General features: G+C 41.8%; 2 protein-coding genes across 2 annotated transcripts in view; one reads left to right on the forward strand and one right to left on the reverse strand.

The window, feature by feature from the left end:
• Nucleotides 1-758: 758 nt before the first annotated feature.
• ky (kyphoscoliosis peptidase) lies at nucleotides 759-10267 on the reverse strand. The gene is made up of 7 exons (XM_079528369.1): nucleotides 10203-10267; nucleotides 7882-8489; nucleotides 6230-6344; nucleotides 4762-4879; nucleotides 4092-4283; nucleotides 3457-3647; nucleotides 759-2589 (listed from the first exon to the last, which is right to left on the reverse strand). Exons 2-7 carry the CDS (start codon nucleotides 8467-8469, stop codon nucleotides 1256-1258), a joined length of 2538 nt encoding a protein of 845 aa, XP_079384495.1. The 5' UTR covers nucleotides 8470-8489; nucleotides 10203-10267; the 3' UTR covers nucleotides 759-1255.
• A 3351-nt stretch (nucleotides 10268-13618) lies between these two features.
• slc4a11 (solute carrier family 4 member 11) overlaps nucleotides 13619-22385 on the forward strand; it is a 179683-nt gene continuing 170916 nt past the window's right edge. Inside the window, exon 1 of the mRNA XM_079528367.1 lies at nucleotides 13619-13765. Coding sequence (XP_079384493.1) covers nucleotides 13630-13765 — 136 coding nt within the window. The 5' untranslated portion in view covers nucleotides 13619-13629. The remainder of the gene's footprint in view (nucleotides 13766-22385) is intronic.

The raw sequence follows: 22385 nt of genomic DNA on the forward strand, positions 1-22385 counted from the left end.
ACAAACACACACACACACACACACACACACACACACACACACACACACACACACACACACACACACACACACACCCACCATTGTATAGTGTTTTTTTGTTTTTGTTTTGTGAAGTGGTGGGTCTGAGCTATTTCTGACCTCTTATGACAGCAGCATGTAAACAGTAGTCACTCTCACTGGCGTGTGCCAAAGATAACTGCCGATCCACGTCACTCTTAACAATGGTGTGTATTACCTATCGCACGCTTTATGTGTTTGTTGTTTATTGCTGTGTGGAGGTGGAATTTCTCTTCTCTTTGAAGCAAAAAGAAACAGTAGGCTATACACTGTTTTGCACACATTATGTAATATGTAGGCTACAAGGCCCAAAAAACTGTTTGAAATGTATTTTTCAAGATTAGCAATTAGCTACGTATATGCGCATGCATAAAGTGAGTGGCAAATCAAGTGGCAAATCGAGTGGCAAAGTGAGTGTAACGTCGTTTAACATTTAATGCAATCATTTTGGACTTTTCTATTTGGAAGTATGGGCTGTCAAGGTCAGAAAGTCGTTTTTTGCCACTCAGTAGGCATATGTTCCGGGTATGATGATGATGATGATGTTGTCACGTGCATACATTATGTAAGATGACAAAGACGTCAGGTTAATGCAAATAATTTACTGTATAAAACCAGCAGCACTAGAGAGGGGTCTGAATGAACCACTGTTGTAGATTCTTCTACAATGTTATAAAGGCATCCAGACAAAGATAAGGTTTTCACAGTAAATGTTTTAATTCATATCGTTCAACAACCATGATCACAGGGTATATAACCATACATTACTTTTCCTGATATCAGATCGGTTACTGTAATGTATGCACAAATGCACTTAAAGTAATGTGCATACAGTAGGAAAGCATTTCAACACAGCACCATTGAATAACCTGACAAATCTATCATAAAAATCATTGCATACATAAATAGCTTATGCGACAGCACCATGAATGCCACAGTATAGTATAGTAGTACAGTAATAGCGCCGTAGACAATCACAGGAAAAAAGTTGAGAGTCCCTTTGATATGACTCACAATGTCCCTGACACATGGAATTGTCTTAGTGTGGTATGGAGTTTAAAACAAGCACCAATAAGAAGTATTTGCCCAGAACTGTTTGACCCAGGTCTAATCTGCATGAGTCCATAATAAAAGCCTTGCAGAATAATATAATATAATTATTGATTATATCAGTCATCCTCATCATCGCCATTGCATCTCACTCTTCCTTCTCCTGCTGCGTGAGGTCGAAGGTCATCATAACAGCCATGTCTGCGGATTCCCCAGATGCAGCGGCCAGCTTCAGCTGCTGAAGTGCGCTTCCTGTAAACACGTCTGCCTCCCACACCCTGCTCTTGTTCAGCTTCAGCTCGGTTCGCCCCTCCTCCGCCACCACACTCACCCTGTGGGCCCCAGGGACCCTGACCCTGAAGCGCACCCAGGAGAGAGGCTTCAGGAGCCCCATTCGAGGCTCAAAGAGCACACAGCCTTTACCCCAGGCAGAGTAGGCGCAAGGGAACAGAGGCCCCGGCTGAGTGCAGCTGTTCCTCAGAACAAAGTCACACATGGGGCTGAAATCTCCTTCAGGTGTCATCCTGGCATACAGCCCTAGCCTGTAGACCCCTGGGTCTGGCAGGCTGATACTAACCGTCACCTTACTGTCGGTGTAGGTGCTGAAGATGTAGCGTGTGAGGGGGTAGTTTGTTCTTGTCTTGTTCTCATCCTGGCCCAGCATGGTGTGAAGTTCTAGGTCTTGTTGGTTGTGGAAGGTGATGTTACATTTTCCATGCTGCGTGCTAACAAGAGCTCCTGTGTGGCTGAACTTGGATAGTCCTGCATCATCTGTGCGTGTCCCCGGGCCACACGATGAGCACAGGTTAGGGGGGAAGAGCTCATCTGGGCCAACAACCTTCCCTTTGCAATGCAACAGGAAGTTAGCGACATTCTGTATTTTGGACTCTGGGTTTTTGTAGTCCCGTGAGAACAGCGACAGGCGGTAGAAGCCACGCAAGGGGCAGAGCACGTGACAGGTGAAGCAGTGTGGTTGGATCTGGGTGGCCAGGCAGCGCTTGCCCACTGCAGGTTCCAGTTCTGGATGCACCAGCTCACACACCATCATCAGGGACTTAGAGGTCTTTAACACCAGCTCAAACATCCCCGCCTCCACCTCGGCAACTTCACTCCCTTGGCTGCTCTCTGCGACCCCCAGGGACGCCGCGGTGGGCTGCAGGCCCCAGGAAAGAAACGGGTTGTCAGGGATCACCTCCCTGGCTCTGGGTGTTGGGCACTCTACAGTGAAGGAACAGACCCAGCTGAGAGGGGTGGTTGCTTTTTCAGGCCTCGCAAACACCTTCACATCATACATGCCACTCGACGAAGGAAGTATCTGCAGCTTCATGCTACGGTGAGACACGGTGAGGAATCCGGAGGAGGAGTTGTTGGAGTCTTTTTGCTCCGAGGCTCCGCTGTGCAGCAGGTCCTGGTGCTGAGTGATCTCGTAGGTGAACGTCATGGGCCTGGAGAAGGACATGGACACGTTGGCCTCGCCGTCATCTGGGGAAAACAACAAATAGGATTTTAGCTTGATTGTTCACTCCCACCACCTGATTAGCATTGATCCTTGAAGATTATTTTCAAATTAGATTTTTCTTTTCTTTGTTGGGCACTGTGGAGTTTTATGAAGCATAGAAGAGAAATATGCAGTGTTGTGCTTTTAGAAGTGGGGGGACGCCCCATAAGACACGTGCGCGAACACATGCACACGCACTGTAAAACATGCAGACGTGTACAGTATAGCCTATTTAGAAACAGGGTTTACAATGCTTAATCGTATCTAAAAAAGTAAATGAGAAGTCAAAAAACATATTTTTGCCCACAAATAATTGTAGGTATGAGAGAAGTGCTGGGATGGCGCTCCCCCGCGTCTCCCCCCCCCCCCCCCCCACACACACACACACACACACACACACACTACGAAGGCTGAGGCTGAAACGCGTAAGCAAGTATTTTAAGAACCTTTTGAGGTTGAGGATACACTGCATAGTGCATACATCAGAGTGTGGTGCCTTTGGGACACGTTACTGCATTTTTACAAAGGTTAGATATAAAGGTAGTCCAGTCAGTGCATGACCCTAATAGCCCAGTGAGGCTTCATCTGACTTAATTGCACAGTGAATATACAGCAGTTGGATGTAAATCAGACAAGTTCAAATTTCATCTGCTGCATGCTAAGTTTAATGGCATTAAGAGTTTGAACAGTATCAACATATGTCATTACATGACATGTCATTAATCAAAAGTTAGAGCTTTTTCATATCATTATAAAGGCCATTTTGAGGGGTGCAAGATTTTCATTAAGTATTAATCCCAATGGCGTTACAAGATGCTCTCTCTATATTCAAATTGGATCATTCACTTCACCTGTGACTATGTTGTAGTGTTTGGGTTGGATGAGGCTAAGGCCCATGGTGTAGAAGGCTGAGGTCTTGAACACCCTCTTCTCAAAGTCCTCCAGGGGGACCGGCGTGTCTAAAAGCTGCCAACTCTCCTCGTCAGGGAAATGGGAGTCGATGAATTCCTCTGGGTCCGCCAGGAAATAGAAGTCATCACACCTTGAAGGTAACAGAGGCACACGGCTGGGTTGAAAATCACTCTGGCGCTGGTTTCAGTTGTAATCAGTAAACTGCTGCTGGATAGAACCGCATTTTGGCCAATCTAGTATAGATGCAATGCCACTTTCTATAAAATATTGGACCCACACAGCAAGTATAACATGAATTTGAACAACACTTTGTGATCAGGAGTTATATTTTTTCAAATATTAACATGAAACAGCTAGTGTGAACTGTCTATCAATTATCACTTAGTGATGGTAACCACATCATATACTGTGTGGCTTATTTGTATAAGTTGCAAATGTTTATTTGAGCTGTGTGCCTTGTTTGCACTTTATGTCAGTGTTTTTTGGTTTTGTGATTTTGTTAAAAGAATACAAATATAATACAAATTAGATTAGGAGTGGAATATAAGACAAATGCGTTCCAGAGTGTTGTCACCTTTTCACAAAGCTCTTGTGGTCCATGTCCACTCTCCCTGCACCCCAGCATGCGTCCATTAGGAACCACTGTCCACCCAGTAGCACAGCGTTCCACATGTGATCAGACTTCACGTTCTGCAGGCTCTGACCCTGCCGGTGCCCGATGCCTTTACTGTGCCCTGGCACCTCCTGGCACCCTATACCCACCTCCCTGCAAGCGGGAAATGAGTCATAGACATAGTCATTGGCTGTCATTATTTTATCATTTAAAATTAAATTCAACAAAATGTGAAATGGCTTCAAACACTTTGGGTCAAACTTCATCAAAAACACTCACAAATTCCTTTGTGTTATGGCTCTTTGGTGCTGGATCTTTGATATAAAGTGATATGGAAGTAATATTTATTTATTTTAGTGCCCACTTCCCTTATAAAAATAGATGAAACAGATTGTACTCATGTGCCTTTAATGTATGTGCAGTCATATTCTGTCTGTTGTGAGCATGTGTTTTCTGCCTCGCTGAAAACACGCACGCACGCACGCACGCACGCACGCACGCACGCACACACGCACGCACGCACACACGCACGCACTGGCAGGTCTTGATTAATGTAAAGTGACTTTCCATTCGTTTTAGTTGAAAATGTAAATTGCAACATCATCTAGGTTTGTGTTCCAGGTGAGTTTACCTGCACATCTCGAGACAGAGGCTGGAGTATCCACAGCAGACGCCTCTGCCTGCTGCTATCACCTCCTCTGGAGAGCACAGCTTCTCTGACTGGCCCAGGTACCCGCTCACATCATACTCTAGAAAAGATCAGTACACAGCTTCTATGACTGGCCAAGGAACCCGCTCACATCATACTCTAGAAAAGATCAGTACACAGCTTCTATGACTGGCCCAGGAACCCGCTCACATTATATTCTAGAAAAGATCACTAATCATATCATACTCCCCAGATGACAGTTCAGTGACAATTTAAGGACTTAGAATACCCCCCCCCCCTCCCCCCCAAAAAAGAAGGAAATAAAATAAAATAAAACATTACTGAATCAAAAGTAATGAACAAACGCTAGCCTTAGCCTATATAAATTGTCCAAATTGTAGAATTATATAAGAAACAGGCAAACATTGTGAAAATACAAGTTTGTAGATCTGCTATTTTCACAATATGTATCTGTGGAAACGAGTCAAACTAAATAATGCCTACAATTCTAAGTGCTTGTCAGGGTGGGGGGTCTCCAGTTAAAATAAGATTATTTTGGGGGGTCACAGCCTAAAAAGGAAATCACATTTTATGAGAAAGGATTAGAACAAACATTGATGTATACTAGAAATATTGCATTGCGGTTGTATGCCTCCACCACCCAGTTGCAATTTATGCATAGTGTGTTCAGACTCATAATATGAGGGAGGGCGAAATCCATTTCACCCGACTGCATATGCATATTATATAACATCATAATATGAGTGAATGCTTTTTTGGAAGTCAATAAAAGATTTTAACATGTATGAAATGTGTTTTGTGAGTTCACACAGTGACCTTGATGATTGATCTCTGACCACCAAATTCTAATCAGTTCATCCCTGAGTCCAAGTAGTGGATGATTGTGCCAGATGTAATGAAATTCTCTCCCAGGCATTCCTGAGATATCATTCATGAGAATAGCATGGACGTGATTGCGGTCACAGTGACCTTGACCTTTGAGCACCAAAATCGAATCCGTTCATCCTGGGAGTGACGTACGTAGTACGTACGTACGTATGTATGTACGTATGTATGTACTGTATGTACGTATGTATGTACGTATGTATGTACGTATGTATGTACGTATGTATGTATGTATGTATGTATGTACGTATGTATGTATGTATGTACGTATGTATGTATGTATGTATGTATGTATGTATGTATGTATGTATGTATGTACGTATGTATGTACGTATGTATATGTACTGTATGTACGTATGTACAGCATACAACTCCAAAACACCAGCTATGTCTGTCACTTAGTGGCAGGGGCATATAAAAAGTAGGCTACTTTAGTTCGAGAAAAGAATGTGTCTTGGATGTAATAATGTGGTGAACAATACCCACCTATGTTGTGGCACAGCCAGACCCAGATGGATGTAATAATGTGGTGAACAATACCCACCTATGTTGTGGCACAGCCAGACCCAGATGGCACGAAGCCTCTCCAGCTCTGTTCTGGCTCCCTGTGTGATGCTCTGCGTTATGGTTTTAACATCATACACACACTGCTCCTTCAGCTGTGCATACACACAAATACCAAACACACAGACACATACACACCAACAGAGAGAAATGTACGCACGCACGCACGCACGCACACACACACACACACACATGCACGCACAGACACACACACACAAAATCAGATATAATAAGACACCATTAAACAAGCATAAGGTGCTTATGGCAGTAATCATCCAATCAGGATTCTGGCTCCACTCCTTAATGCAAATGAGACAGCAGAAGAAAATGCCAGATCCTTTTTGGAGCAATTCAGCCACTTGTCTGACTGCATGCATTGTATAAATAAACGCAGGATTTTCTGCACCAGTGTTGAAAGTGGGAGTTGTAAAATTACCAGTTGGTTTGAGGGTACTGAAATATTTGTATTCTTCAATATTATTAAAGTTAATATTACTTGATTTAATTTGCCATGTCACCTAACATAACTATCGTCTTAATGTTATTTCTTACCTGTTTCAAACGCTAGATAGAAGCATGCGTAGATTGCGTACATATAGACACATTGAGACTACATTGATTTTGTGAAAAACAAATCAATACCAGTGTCACAATATCATAACATATCAAACTTCTGCTTCCATTTTATTGTTTTTTATTGAATTATCGATTTATTTCTTTGTTTCTTCTGCAGTAACATCTTCAGTGTTCATTTATCCATTTGTAACTGATATTTACGGGTCAATTTGGTTGCATTTACAGCTATCACTGCATTACACTGCGTGTAAGCAGTGATGAGCTGCATCACTCATTGTCATCTTATTTAACAGCATCCTCCAGTCTCATCCCGTGAATTGAACAAACTCAGTGACACTGTGTGTGCTCAAGGTCGAGTATGCTGCCTGGGTGCTGCTTGTTGTTGGTTTTCAGCAGTAAGATAACTAGATGTTATCATTCCACAGTGCTTTTTCCTGCAGGGTTCGACAGGAACACACAGAACCCCACTCTGTGTTATGGCTTCACATCAGCTCTCTCCAAAGCTTTTATTTGGCTTTGCTTTCATTTTATCCCATGGCTACATCCTCTCATTTGGGCAATCTCCCCACCCCACCTAAATATAATGTGCTGTACTGTAGGCCCTAACCGCTTATCCGTCTTGAAAACCTTGCTCTGTGTACACATATGGATGTAGTCCTTCAGTTGACTGAGCACGGTGAGAATACTGCTTGGGTAGAGCAGTTTAAGGTACATAGCACTCCTTTATTTTGATATGTTTTGAACGGGTGGCGCACCTATAGTCAGAGAGCGGTGGTCATATGAAGATTGAGGTACATAGCACTGACATGAGTACAGTATTCATGAGGGAAGTTGGTGCTATAGCCGTTCTCCAGTGGTTCTTTGGGATGGCTGAGGTGCTATATAGCACTCAGCGCTTCTTCAGTGGACTACGCTCTGTCTGTCTGTCTGTCTGTCTGTCTGTCTGTCTGTCTGTCTGTCTGTCTGTCTGTCTGTCTGTCTGTCTGTCTGTCTGTCTGTGTGTGTGTGTGTGTGTGTGTGTGTGTGTGTGTGTGTGTGTGTGTGTGTCTGTCTCACCTCTGCCCCTGCCCTGATGGCATGCACGTCGACCCTGTGGAAAACCTCTGAACTTGTGAACAGGTCTTTTCGACGCCTCCTCTTCCCTGCCACTCCCGGGGTTGGCCTTTGTCCCAGTTGGCTTTTAGACCTCTGGACTGCAGCCACTTCCTCTGCGTCCTTCCTCAGCGCACTCTTCTTCACCACAGCCACGCTCCTCGCTGCGCTCTCGGAGGATAGCTGCCTCTTAGCCGCGGGGCGCTGATCCTCACCCTCCACCGTCAGCTTCTCCAGCACACTCTGTCTGCAGAGCACAGCATTCTGGGTAGACTCCACAGAGGCAAGCTTGGCCTGGACAGTCGGACCAGCTGTGACCCCTTCAGGCAGAGTCTTTGCACTGAGCTTGGCTTGGATCCCATTCTGGACTAGGGCTCCTATAATTGTCACAGGGCTCTGCTCGGTTAAGGTTGGGTTGACACCCTGAAGGGAATGATGCTCCAGTGTCTTTACTTGTATGCGCGTGTTCTGCGTGTGGTCATGTTGCTGGGAGAGTTGTGTGGTGCAGGAGAATGGGAAGGAGAACTTCTGAATGGCAACTTCAGCGGACATTATGCTGGAAGCATGGCACCCTAAAGCCAAACACAGGATGTGTTACTCAAATGGCATGAGGCCTTTTGTTTTAGGGCACTTTTAGATGTTTACGCACGCACGCACGCACGCACGCACGCACGCACCCACGCACGCACGCACGCACGCACGCACGCACGCACGCACGCACGCACGCACGCACGCACGCACGCACGCACGCACACACTCACGCACGCACGCGCGCACGCACGCACACACGCGCGCGCACACACACACGCACACACATGCACACATGCACACACGCACGCACGCGCACACACACACACACACACACACGCACACGCACACGCACACGCACACGCACACGCACACACACACTCATACCACCTGTTGGAGCCATTGTACTGTGACTTTTAATTCTTAACACTTTTGTATTACAGTGGCACTTTTCCAAGACCTAATAGGTATGACCGTTGCAGCAGGAATCAAACTTCAATACTTGGCTGAAAAAGGCTATCTTGCCTGTTTCAAGATCCATTCCAGATACTGTACTAAGCTAAGCAATAAATGGGATGATATTATAAACCCTACAGTCTGTATCAGACAATGATGAATTGGCAATTATCATGTCTATTCGTGACCATAAATTAATGTAAAGGCAGGGTGGAGTCATTTGTCACTGTCAGCGCTGGCAACCTAAAGAAAGATGAAGCTTTCCCCAAGTTAGTATGACTTGGAGTTAACTCATGACAATTGTTCTTTGAACTTCAAGAATGATACTCAGGTTTATACTTAAACTTTGTCACCGGGTCAATTCTCAACACTCTTTATTTTTAGCACAGCCACGATGAGTGTAGTTTGGGACAGGGGACCTACTGTACTGTTTCAATATAACACTCATTAAGGACTGGCGTTTGAGTCCAGATAATGTTCTCCAACATTGTAAGGGCAACGTACTAAGCCTTCTGGTGTTTTTCCAAACAATTTCATTATTCATCCATAATAAGCATCCATAGCAATACACGCCTGCACAACACCTGTTACTTTTGACAATTTTTTGTCATGTTTCAACACAATGAACATGAGTATTGAGTAATAGCAATATCTGTCAACACAAATGTTACTAACATGGCATGTTGAAAGTAAATACAAGATGTTACTTTCTACTATGTGTTGTTACAACATGCATTACTAATGGCACATTTAATGCTCAACGACTTCAAATCTCCAACCACATCACTGTAACATTATGAGTTGGGGTCTGACTCATCGACTTGTGTTGTATGTCATCTCTAATCTCTACCTTTTCCTTCCATCATTCTTCACTGTCCTGTCAGAATAAATCAAAAAGCCTTACAAATAAAAGGATGTCTTTGTTGTCCCAAACTGCCCTTAAAGCTTTTGTAAGACCTAGATTTCACTGTAGAGTCCTAGATTTCACTAGAAACACATTGGTAAATACAAAAATGCAGTTTTTACAACAACAAAAAAAGCAGCACCAACATACTATGCAAATTATATTTGCATAATAGCATGTATATATATATATTATATATTGTATGTGTTGTATGCACACAATAGCACACACATTTGTTTTGTTTAAAGATAAGATAAGATAAGATTTCCATCCACTTAAGAACATAGATAAACACCCATTTCACAGATTTTATTTATGCACAGTTTGCATAAATAAAGTCTTGGCAGGGCTACACTCCACTTAATTCCCAAATATCAAATGGGAGTTCATTACTTACCAAGTGAGAATAGAAAATGCCCGCTGTGTATGTTGTTGTAAAGTGTTCGTCAGGGATGTTTCCACTGTGTGTTGTGAATGGTCCCCTGTTGGAGACGAGGCTTATATACTCTCCAGCTGGCTTGCCAGGACAGGCCTCAGAATAACTGGCCTAAAAATACTACAAGGCAGTTAAGACCAGCCAATGAAGCAAGCCCCAACTGAGGAGTGTCAGGATTGTGTGCGTGTGTGCGTGTGTGCGTGTGTGTGTGTGTGTGTGTGTGTGTGTGTGTGTGTGTCTGTCTACATATCTGCCAATATTTTTTGATGTTGGCACATATGTGGTGGCGATGTGAGGAGATGTGCAGACGTTGCATTGAGGGGTATATGGGTAGGTGGTGGGTATGTGGCCATGTGTGTGGTGCGATGAAGAGGTTAGGTTCAATGTAGAGGAGTTGGCAAGTGTTTAAGGGGGCATGGCATATGATAATACACACACACACACACACACACACACACACACACACACACACACACACACACACACACACACACACACACACACACACACACACACACACACACACACACACACACACTGTTTTCCACACATATCTGCTTTCCAAGAAACTTGACCAACAAGGGCTCATGTGTTGTCTTATGAATGTTGTTTATATGTTGCAAAGTCTTGTATGCAATTTCCCTTTGTGGTCAAACATGTCTTTTACGAGGTGTCACCTGGCTAAAGCTGCAGTAGCATGTTAAGCAACAGACAGAAGCACAATAAACACATTTTATCACGACTGCTGGATAATCTCACGTGAAGTGCGAGGAAGATGAAGACGGCGAGAGAAAGGAATGGAATGTGTTGCGCAGTCATAGAAGTCTGAATTTAATTGCACCGACAACAGGTGCTGAAGTGTGGACGTGCTGTTATGAAAATTAATTTTAATGAATACCGGGCACTTGTGTTTTTGTACTATATAATGCTATGTAACAAATCAATAGTCAAATTCTATATAAACTCTAATCAGCGACTTGTATAGCTGCAGACTGTTCAAAGGGTTAAAGATCACAATCCTGTCTCTACATGTCTATTGTCTATCTGAGCATGGATCTGGTTAAACACTTAAGCCCTTTATACTTCAGCGTACTACAAATAGAGAAAACGACCAATTTACCATCTCACCACCCGTGTACATTTTCTCTACTTTAGATAATTTTAGAAACTGTTTTAATTTAATTTTCGCCTAGAGGTTTAAAATGGTTAATAGTAACATGACTCTTGTCTTCACACCTTAGAATATACTGCCCTTATACTGTCCAATGTACTTAATGTCAACGCCACAGTTTCATACTGTACATACACGTACTGTATGTGTACTGTATGTGTACTGTATGTATGTGTGTATGTATGTATGTATGTATGTATGTATGTATGTATGTATGTATGTATGTATGTATGTATGTATGTATGTATGAATGTGGGAGGGTATACACATTACACATTACACGCACGCACGCACGCATGCACGCACGCACACACGCACACACACATACAGTACATGTGGGGAAGGGGAGCTTCAGTATATAGCTATTATTGTAGCCTACAGTGACTGAACTATACAATTTTTAGAAAAGGGTGTTAAAGTTTTGACACGATAAGCACATGAAACAATGATGTGTCAAGTTGTCATTTGAAAAATTAATTTCCTTTTAGAACAACAATAGTATCTTCCTGTGCCATACAAGACCAATTCAAAGAGAAGAAGTAGATGAATGGAACAAGAAAAATAAGTCAACCTCGCTGGGTGAACTGTTTGCTTTCTAAGAAACTTTGTATGTGCTACTCACTGTCGAGGCAGAGATGCCAATGCCGAATTGATGGTGCCATGTGGCCGATGTCGAGTCGGTGATGTCGAACATTGCAGAAGAAGCTTCGAAGGGGCTGTTGTAGCTCCCGGGCATGACGAACCCCCCCAGGGCCCTATGGAAGGAAAGAATAGAGAGAAGAGATAGGAAAAGTTAGCCTGGGTTCCAGCCTGATTCACTGCGTTCCGCGGATTTGTAAATGTCACTTCACTACTTCAATTCAGATTCACGGAACAAAGCGATTCAGGCTGGAACCCATAAGGAAAAGTAGTGGGGGTCTGAGAGGGTTGCAGAATGTGATAATGATTGGGGGGAAGACGGTTAGATGAGCCTTTATAGGTAAACGGATGCGACTTGATTGTAGGTGGCTTGAGTGTCAATCTGAGAACCCATCTGCAAATAAAGGAGAAACAGTGCCTTCTTTTCCTTTAGTCAACTTGAGTGTGGTCCTGCTCCTGAACTTCTGCTACAATTTCACCCCTGTAAAACTGTGATGTGACTAAATAAATTCAGATGAAATGAATAACTGTTCTCGCAGGTAACTGCCACAGTGTTACATAAGTTAACATCACCAGATGTTAGACTGTTGATGTGGAGGGATGGGGGGAGGGGCCAGGGCCTACCACCTCTTGCTGGTGGTACAGTGGCGATGGCTGCTCGTTTGGCTTTGGCTGACTGTGAACCTGCAGTGTGATAATGCCATCTGGAACAGCTGTCTGCCAAGGAGTCTCTCTGGCTTATTAGGGAAAGCAGCAAAGAAGCAGGGCTTTTCTCGGCAAGTCAAGAGACAGGTGTGTGTCTGTGTTAACATCTGGCAAAGGAGTTGTGGAATATTAAACATGGCAAAGAATAAGGACCAAAGTTGAGAGGAATATTAGTACTTATACTTTTTAATACCTAGGCTACTGTTGTCATTCTTGAAACAAGATGTGTCAATTGGCACCAAATATGCTTATCACCTGCAACACCTGAACACTAGTAGCCTACTGTGTGTGGCTTCTGAACATTAAACAATACAGATCTTTATCTGTTACCCTAACTAACTAACTAACTAACTAACTAACTAAACTAATGGTTGGACATTGAAGGTAATATAGATCATTTTCACAGCAGATAACCAGTCCACAGCTGAAGGTAATAACTTTAATTGTGGGTGTGCTACACACCACGGTACTGTGCTATTATATTAAGCTGGCTCTCAGCTTAATATACACAGAAACACACACACACACACACACACACACACACACACACACACACACACACACACACACACACACACACACACACACACTCACGTTGAAACTTGACAGACGGACCTTGCCGATGGACCGCCCTTCCCTTTCGGGATGTAGAGTGTAGTAGAAGACCTTGCGAGAGAGACACAAGTGGTGGCGATCCAGTAGTTGGTGGGCGTGGGCGGGGCCATTGTTTTACACATTTGGAGGGCGCGTGCTGCTGTCATGAACACCTGCGGCTGCTGCTGCGCACCGTTGATGGTTCCATGTCGGTTACAGCAGTAGCAGAACTCAATTTAAGCAGCGCGAACCTGTAAAAGTTTACACTTCTAATATTTCATGGAAACAACCACCTCTCAGTCAGAAGAACAGCGTGAAGCTATTAGGAACACCGGGGACAGCATGAAAACTGTTAAGGACGATGGAGGACCAGGAGGAGACATGGCGGGAGTGACGCTAAATCGATTTGTTGTAGGTAAGCAAGAAGACATTTGAGTTATTTAAGAAAATAATAACTTAACGGCCGTTTCGCAAGGCACTTTACTTTTGTGTAAATGGTCTGTTGGAGATGCTTTGCTGATGCTCGTGTGCGTGCGTGCGTGCGTGCGTGTGTGCGCGTGCGTGCGTGCGTGCGTGTGTGTGTGTACTGTTTGCGATGCGTTTTTTGCAATGCTGCTATTTGTCATAATTTTCACAATATCATATTCATAAACACATTTTACCATTTTCCATTTAATACTGACTGCGAGTCTGCGACAAAGGGCTTCCTTTAATTGATAGGGTACATACACAAACTATCAGAACAACCGAAGAAGCCATTTACTAACAAACGAGACTATACGGGAGGGTGATTTTGTCCTTGAGGAAGAGAAAGAGAGCCATTCTCTCTGGGTGTCATTGTGTTGCAATGCTGTAGGTCTTAATTATTGCATTGAGCTGGAGCTGGCCTTTTCCAATTTTTCAAGGTGGTGATATAATGAATGAGCTGGCTTTGTTTGGAGTACAGATGCTTGAGCAGAATTCGCAGAAAGCCTGTTTTGTAGACTTGAGTAAACAATGCCATCATCCAAACAAATGTTCCCCAATCAAGCAGCTTTAGGTCTGACAAACAATGAAAATTTGGCTCTTGTAAAGCATTGGATGCATGTTGATATTGGCCCATTGCAGCCACAGTAGGTTATGAGCAAATTAGATGAACTGGCTGGCATCATATATACACTGTAACCGATTGGTGTAATTTCTACAATAAAAATGTACAGTAACTTATTGTTGGGTCATTTTACAATGTTTAACTGTATTTTGCAATGCATTATGGGAAAAAAATCATTACAGAAACTTATTGCATTTTCCCACAGTAACATATTGTAAAGATTACAGTCAGTTGTGTTCTTATTGTAAAACGTAGCTTTACAACCGATTTCTGTAATTTCTACAATAGATGTACAGTAACCTATTGTTCTGTCATTTTACAATATTTAAATGTATTTTGCAATACATGTATGCATTGTATAACCAAATTCCAACAGTTAAACAACAATTTCACCCTTTTATAAGTCTTCTAGACAGTTAAAACTAACACCATTAGATTTCCCTTACTTGACATAGAAGTGTATTTAGAGGAATCCTTAAAAATTGGATTTTTAGTGGCCCCCAACGCGTTAAAATCAATTACAAATCCAAAATGTGTCCGTTTGTTTTGAGCAGGACATTTTTTTCTTCGTCTCATCAAGCTGAATGCATTGAACTTGGTCCTGAGTCTCTACGACACTTCTAACTATCAAAGGTCATGCCCGTGACCCCTGTGCGGCGTCGAGCCCCTTTTAAGCTATAGTCGACAGGGAAAAAACAATTATTCTAAAACAAAGGGTGTCTATCCATGTCTGAAGCACGGGGAATCCAATGGAATTGGTTTCAAGTCTCTACGACACTTCTAAATATTTTTTATATTTTTTTAGACACGTTTTTTGGACCCCACAAACACAAATCCTTTTTTTTTTTTACAAAAACTACTTAGTCTGACTCACTTTCTCACGCTGGATTTAATAGAATTGGTCCCGTTGACAATTTTTTTTTTGTTATTTTTCTAGCCTCTCTAAGGCCTCTAAGTCAAAAACCATTGGATATTAGGGGCCCATCTTTTAGTATGTTATATAGCTTGTCAGGACGAACAATCTGATATGTGTTTCTCCACACACGGTCATGTGGTTCAGAAAACTAGGGTTAGACTTTGACGCGCGATAGCTCCTCCCACAAAGGTCGAAAATGGGCGTGCTTTACATCCACGCATAGCTATCCATGCGACGAACGCGGCAATATGTGTCTCCCCGCGCACGGACATGTGGTTCTCAAAATTAGGGTTAGCATTTCACCATTCAATACACTGTAAGGTTTATCATGTCTATAACGCTTGTGGATTACAGGTCAGAGTTGGAGAACTCTTGCTACGGGTGTCGCACGAGAATGGCGGACCTATCGGAGCGTAGATCTTGGAGAGCTGTACGCGCCCATGTGAATTACTTGGCTGACGGACCTATCGTTCCCGAGCTATCGTGCGTTGAAAACTAACCCTAACGCTAGCCAATTAAGAGAACCGTAAGTCTGTGTGCTGGGAAACACATATCAGCGTGTTCAGCTTGTCGTGCTGAGTCCGAAAATGGTCTCACTTTTTTCCAGACGTGTTTCGAGGGCTAGGGACCGATAGGAGGCGTTTACACCCACTTCCTGACATCGTAGAGAGATAATGAAATGAAATGAAATGAAATGAAATGAAATGAAATCTATATTTACACAGGGTATCTGGGCTAAGCTCAAGAACTTGTTTCCAGCCAGGCCCTGCTCATAGAACACATTTCATCGTAGTGGTTGATGCCTTGTTCAAGGGCATTTCAGCGGTGGTAATTTTAACGTGTCGGACGGCTGATTCGAACTGGGAACCTTCCGGTATCTAGACCGCGCCGCTATCCGTTCGGCCACCGCTGCTGTATAGCACCACCACTGTTGGAATCGGGTCGAAAAAGTAAGTGGGGATACATACCCCTTGATTATTTTAAAACATTGGAAATATATCGTTTCTGGGTGCATTTGTGACACTTTTACAAAACCTTGGTGCCATTTTTGACCACTTTCCTGGGATCGGACAGTGAAATTCCCCTTAAATTGTTGAATGTGTAAGCATATTCTGTTTAAATCATTTTCAAAATATATACAGTATAGGCCTATATGTTTTACATTTGGCCAAAATAGCCAATTTTACATTGGGGTGCCCAGATCATTTTCAACATTTTACTATGAGTTGTTGTGTGGAAATAGCCTAATAAAGAAAAGCCCCCCGGCCCATTCTGTGTTGCCTGGCTAGAACTGGAGGTCTGAAAAAATCAATAACATTATAAAGTACATCATTGTGATGTCACTGAGATGTACTTCATAACAACTGTAAGGTATATTAATGACATAGTAAAATGTTGAAAATGAGTGGCATTCCCCTTTAAGTGCCCACATTTCCTAGAAATGCCTACACTCTCTAGACTATTTCACTGTAGGTCCTACATTGAAATAATGTAGTGAACTACTTTCATTGTAGTTCCTACATTGAATTACTGCATCAAGAGATGACGTTGCATCCGGTTGCATCACACACAAGGCGGAGCTTATTCATTTTGAACAGAGAGAGGAAGCAAAACGCCTGTGCAGTGTGCTGGGCTGCTGCTGCTGGGGATTACAGAGTGTTTACAAACCACTGGGTGCTTTCGTGCTTCTATCTACTGACAAGTTGGTGAGTTGAATTAGTTTATGGAGTTAAAATGTTATATCCAACGTGTTAGTTGACCGTGACTGTTGCATCTTGTTATTCTTGTACCACTGATCAACAAGCTCACGACACGTTGCGGCGCGACGCATTGTGTGTGTAGTTTGGCTTTTTGGCCAGTCTCCAAACAATGTGCTTATTGTCAACAAAGTCACGTATCCAACTAATTTTAAACTGAGTCGATTGGACTTTCCATTCCAGAGATAATATCCAAAAACCGCCATTAAAATCCGCCTATTTTCCGTTTTTTCTTGCTTCTTTTTTTGGGGGGGGGGGGATGTTGTCCCAGTCATAAAATACTGTCGTTGTAGTATTGCAAATGAAAGTGATGTACTGTAGCTCTTCTTAACTACAGTATCATCACTGTTAACCACTTTATATTCACAAGTTTATTTAATGAAAAAAGCCATTTGTGTTGAATGTGGGCCAAGTCATGAATGATATTGTAGGCTAGAAATTGAATATGTGCTCAGCTATCTTTAATATGAAGTTATGAACCCACTAAATGTACATTAGTTTGTTTCATGTTTGTGTTGAATGTGCAATTAGCACATACTTATTCACAACAGGGAAACTGTAATATTAATCTACATGTAGTGAATGATTGGCAGGTCTTTTGTTTTGACTGCAATTATTTTATCTATGAATAATGTACCTACAGTACAGTTAAGTTATATAGTAAATTAACATTGCGGATTTTTGTGTGCAATTAGATTTGTTAAGCCATTTTTTGTTTGTATTGTTGACAGAAAACACCTGGCTGGCAGTGACTAGTGAGCAGTGATCATCAGTGCCAAGACCTGACACAGAAGAAGAGTGAAAATACCTATTTTTCAGGTGAAACCAGAGCCCAGAAATGTATCTCTGTAAACGTTGTGGCTATGAGAGTAAAAGTATAGCAGGTTTTACGCGTCATATGAGACTTCACAGTAATGACCCAAACTGCCCTTTTACCTGTGGTGTACCTGATTGTACCCGTGCATTCAAAACATTTGCAGCATTCAAGTCTCACCTATACAGAGATCATAAGCAATCCCACGGGAGGAGTGCTCCCACCTGTAAACTGTAATATGCCCAATATGAAGCTGTTCTCCTCAACTGTTGAGGTCGGGTGCAATGACTAAATATTTGTAATTTGTGTTTCTGTCGTTTAGGTGTTGGCAACAGCAGCAGATGTGGAAAGGACATTGAAGCTTCCCGACACTCCACGTCTAATTATCTTAGGTAGTGTATACACTTTTAAAAGCATTGCAGATAAATATGGAGGTCATGTTTTACAGTCTCATTGTATGTGGAAAGCAGCAGAAAAACTGTGTCTATGTTTAGGTGAAGTTCTCACATCTACCCAATGGATGCTGAGCATGGAGGGTCGGGTCGTTGTGGCTCCACAAACAAACTTCCTGGCTGGAATTGCAACTTTATTTTCTGCTTATTACAATTTCAACCTGGTGTACCAAGAGCACGCCTGTTACACCCTGGAATTCATCCAAAGGTAACTTTCAGCTTGAAGTAGAACTATCTTGTGTAACTCGAAAGATGTGCTCTCTTGTAGAGCTCTGTGAGTGCACATTTTTCATAAAGTGTGTGTGTGTGATTTGTAATTTCAGGTGTTTCGTTGGGATCAACCCAACCATTGGCAGTGGCACCAAAACAACGAAGCTGCTCAGCCAGAAAAGTGGGAAGGTGAGGGAGAAGAGGAACAATTCGGTCTGTCCTCCTGTCTCCTCCCTCCTGAAGCGATTGCAGGACTTCACTTGGCTTTAAGTGTAAGTCATGTGCAAAGAATTTGGACCATTCTCTCCCCACTATATGAATATTTTATACATATAAAGCAGTATTCTTTGTTTTTAGATCTCTATCCCAGGCTCTGATTTTATGAGTTCAGAAGTGGGGGGAAAAAAAGTGGTCCAGAATGTTTTTAAGAACATTTTGATTAGCTGACCTTCATAGTCAACCGAAACATTTTTCTTAAAATACTTACTTTAGTAAGCAGTGTTGGGCAGTAACAAGTTACTAATATATTACTGTAATATTATCACTTTACCCAGTAATGAGTACTGTATTACTCTGCCAAAACAATAATATACCATTATTACTTTGAAAACATTTCATTTAAAATGTCAAGAGAGATTACTGCTTTATAGCCTTTTTGGCTGATTGGTGACTCTTCTTAATATTATTCAAAACAATTTGATTCAGTTCCAAAAAAAGCTGACTAAACGGATTGTGTTGTACGATCCCTTTTTTGCGGGTGGGGGGACAAAAGTAATATGTAATATAAGATGTTACTCTTGATTCCAAGTATAATATTGCCCAACACTGTTAGTAAGTTAATATGGTGTGCAGGACCACTTTTCTTTTCTTCTTTGGCTGTCATCTCTTGTGCCTTTGTAAGTAGACTTTGTGCAAAACCTTGGGCATTGTGCAGAAAAGGGAAAGTCAACTAAGGATCACAGGGCAGTTTCTGGATGTCACTACTCCCAAGGCCATTTTATTGCCCCTCACCTCTCCACACCTGTCATCTTCTGTCCACACGTTTCTTTGTCACCTGCCCCACCAATTCACACAACTGTCCACAAACCTCAGCCCTGTAGATAACTGAAATAGTAGCAAATACTTATATTGTTCTTTTTTCCCCCTGCCCTGTCAGATGTTGAGTTCCAACGATGAGTTCCATGGATACCTGCTGGTTTTGACCTCCTGCCTGAATTGACTTGACATCTGCCATCTCCTTAACGGACTTGTTTGCCTTGCCCTTGTGAGTTTTTAAAGAGTCTACCTCGATTTGTTTGGTTCCACGCCTTTTCCAGACCTTATTTGTTTTCCAGGCCTGTTTCCCCTTTTTGGACATTGAAAGTTTGCACTTTTATCTCTGCAGGGATTTTAATTTCTCTGTTTATTTTTGTTAGGTTTGCACTTTGACCTCTGCAGAGACTTTAATGTTGGATTATATTTAGTCAGATCAAATTGGCTTTGCACGGTGTTCTGACACTTACATGGTTCTGCAATGTTGTACTTTTTTTTTTAAATTCAATGTTTTTCAGCTAGTCTGGCTAGTAGTGGGTGACCTAGATTGTGGGTGCCAGTCCACAAGCACTGGCAGTTGCTAACGGCACTGTCAATGCTGTGTCTGGATCTAGATCAGCTGCTGCTGGCTTGATTATTGGCTGTGACGGTTCAAGTTTTAAATCAGTGAGGCTTTTAAGGATTGACATTTGAGAGAAGTGTTGTCCACTGATCACATCCATATAGGGCTTCTCTCCAGTGTGAATTCTCTGGTGTATTTTAAGTTTGGACATTGTAGGGAAGTGTTTACCACACTGATCACAGCAGTGGCATTTTTGTTTAGCCAAGCTTCTTTGTTCATTCACCTCTGGTAGAACAGGGAAACTAGACTGATGATGCAACACTGAATTGGAAACGATGACAAATTACATATTGTTTGGAGGTACATCATGGATGTAAAACAACATAAAAAAATGTGTACATGTTGTACGTTATCTTGTCGGGGAACAAGATTATTGTTTTCTTTTCATGTTTTAAACCTTTACATTTTTCAAATTATTCTCAATAAAATCCTAGTGTTTTGCCAATTACCGGTACGTGGCCTGACCGCCCATTAGTAGGACCAGGCCCAAAGGTTCAGAATCACTGTTTTTAAATGTCTTTAAAGTTTGCACTTTTCTCTGGAGAGTCTTAATATTGTTTGTTTTAGGGGATGGAAAAAATGGGAGGTGTGACCTTGTAATGTAAAGTTTTAATAAATGTTTTATTGCATATCAGACTCTGGGTTTTATGTAATGGTTGAAGAGAATTTAATGCAATGTTGATTAATTGGATCAAACACTAATTGCATGTAAAAAAAAAACCTAAATAACTGTAAAAAACTTTCTACAGCAACATACTGTGTTTAAGTATTTACAGTTATTTATTGGCAACAAAATTTGCCAGTAAATAGCTGTAATTTCAAAGAATACAATATAATGTTGTAAATTGGTTTACAATTAATTGCTGTTTTACAATTATTTATTGGCAACAAAAGTTGCCAGTAAATAGCTGTAATTTCAAAGAATACAATATAATGTTGTAAATTGGTTTACAATTAATTGCTGTTGTTTTACAATAACCAAAAGTAATGCATATACAGTAACAAACTGTAAAAAGGGTATACAGTAGTTTACTGTAATAGTTTTTTACAGTTAAAACCTGTAAACATGTATACAGTACTTTACTGTAATTTGTTTTTACAGTAACTATAAGTAATTTTACACTACTTTATTGGCAACTTTTTTGCCATTAACTAACTGTAATTTCTACAGCCTATTCGTTACAGTGTAGTTTTTAATCTTTAGCCTTATAAGGGGTTACAGTCAGTAGGAAGGAATGTCATATTTCGACAATTAATTTAAAGAATCATACAGACACAGTATTAGCAAGTAGGCTACAGTTGCTTAAAAGTTTGCTAATCACTACTATCAGACCTTTATTGATTCATCTGGGGGAATAACACAAAATAATATAAAGTCAAGAGAAATAATTTAGGCATAGGTTATTTTGCACAACTGCACATATTGTACAGTCAATAAACATATGTAGATGTACAGTCTATCACCATTCACCAGTGAATATAACTATGAATGAATAGTGGGTATATGAATGGATATATCATATACTGCCATGGTTTTCAACCCGTTTCATATCAAGGCCCATTATTTATTCAGCATTTGAGCCACGGACCACCAGACATTTAGAGTGACTCTTAAACCCAAGACTTTGAATATTTTGTTGTCCTTAGATAAGATTTTTGTCTTCAATGCCGTATTGATGTGGTACAATACAGAAATGACAATTCTTCTACATTGTAGACTTATTGCAATTTAAGGAATGCAGATGTTACAATAACTTAACTCTTGAGAGCGTAAAATGAAACCAAATGGACCCTCACAGGTCCATTTGGTTTCATTTTACACTCTCACGAGTGGTCCATTTGGTTACCAACTCTCCATCATTTAGCTGGGGACCACCTGGAACCCACTCAAGGACCACTGGTGGTCCCCGGACCACTGGTTGAAAACCACTGATATACTGTATGTACTATCATCAGATATAGAGAACACTGGTGCAGCTGGTTCATTTAACCTTTTATTAATGATGAAGTTGCTAGGACAGGACAGGACAGGAGTGACTGATGTTTCGATGTAAACGACATCGTACATTGAAACGTCTGTCACTGCTGTCGTAGCGCCTTCATTAATCACATCACCTTCACATCCGGTGTCTTTTTCTTCTC

Source organism: Electrona antarctica (assembly GCF_951216825.1).
Source record: "Electrona antarctica genome assembly, chromosome: 18".
Classification (NCBI taxonomy): domain Eukaryota; kingdom Metazoa; phylum Chordata; class Actinopteri; order Myctophiformes; family Myctophidae; genus Electrona; species Electrona antarctica.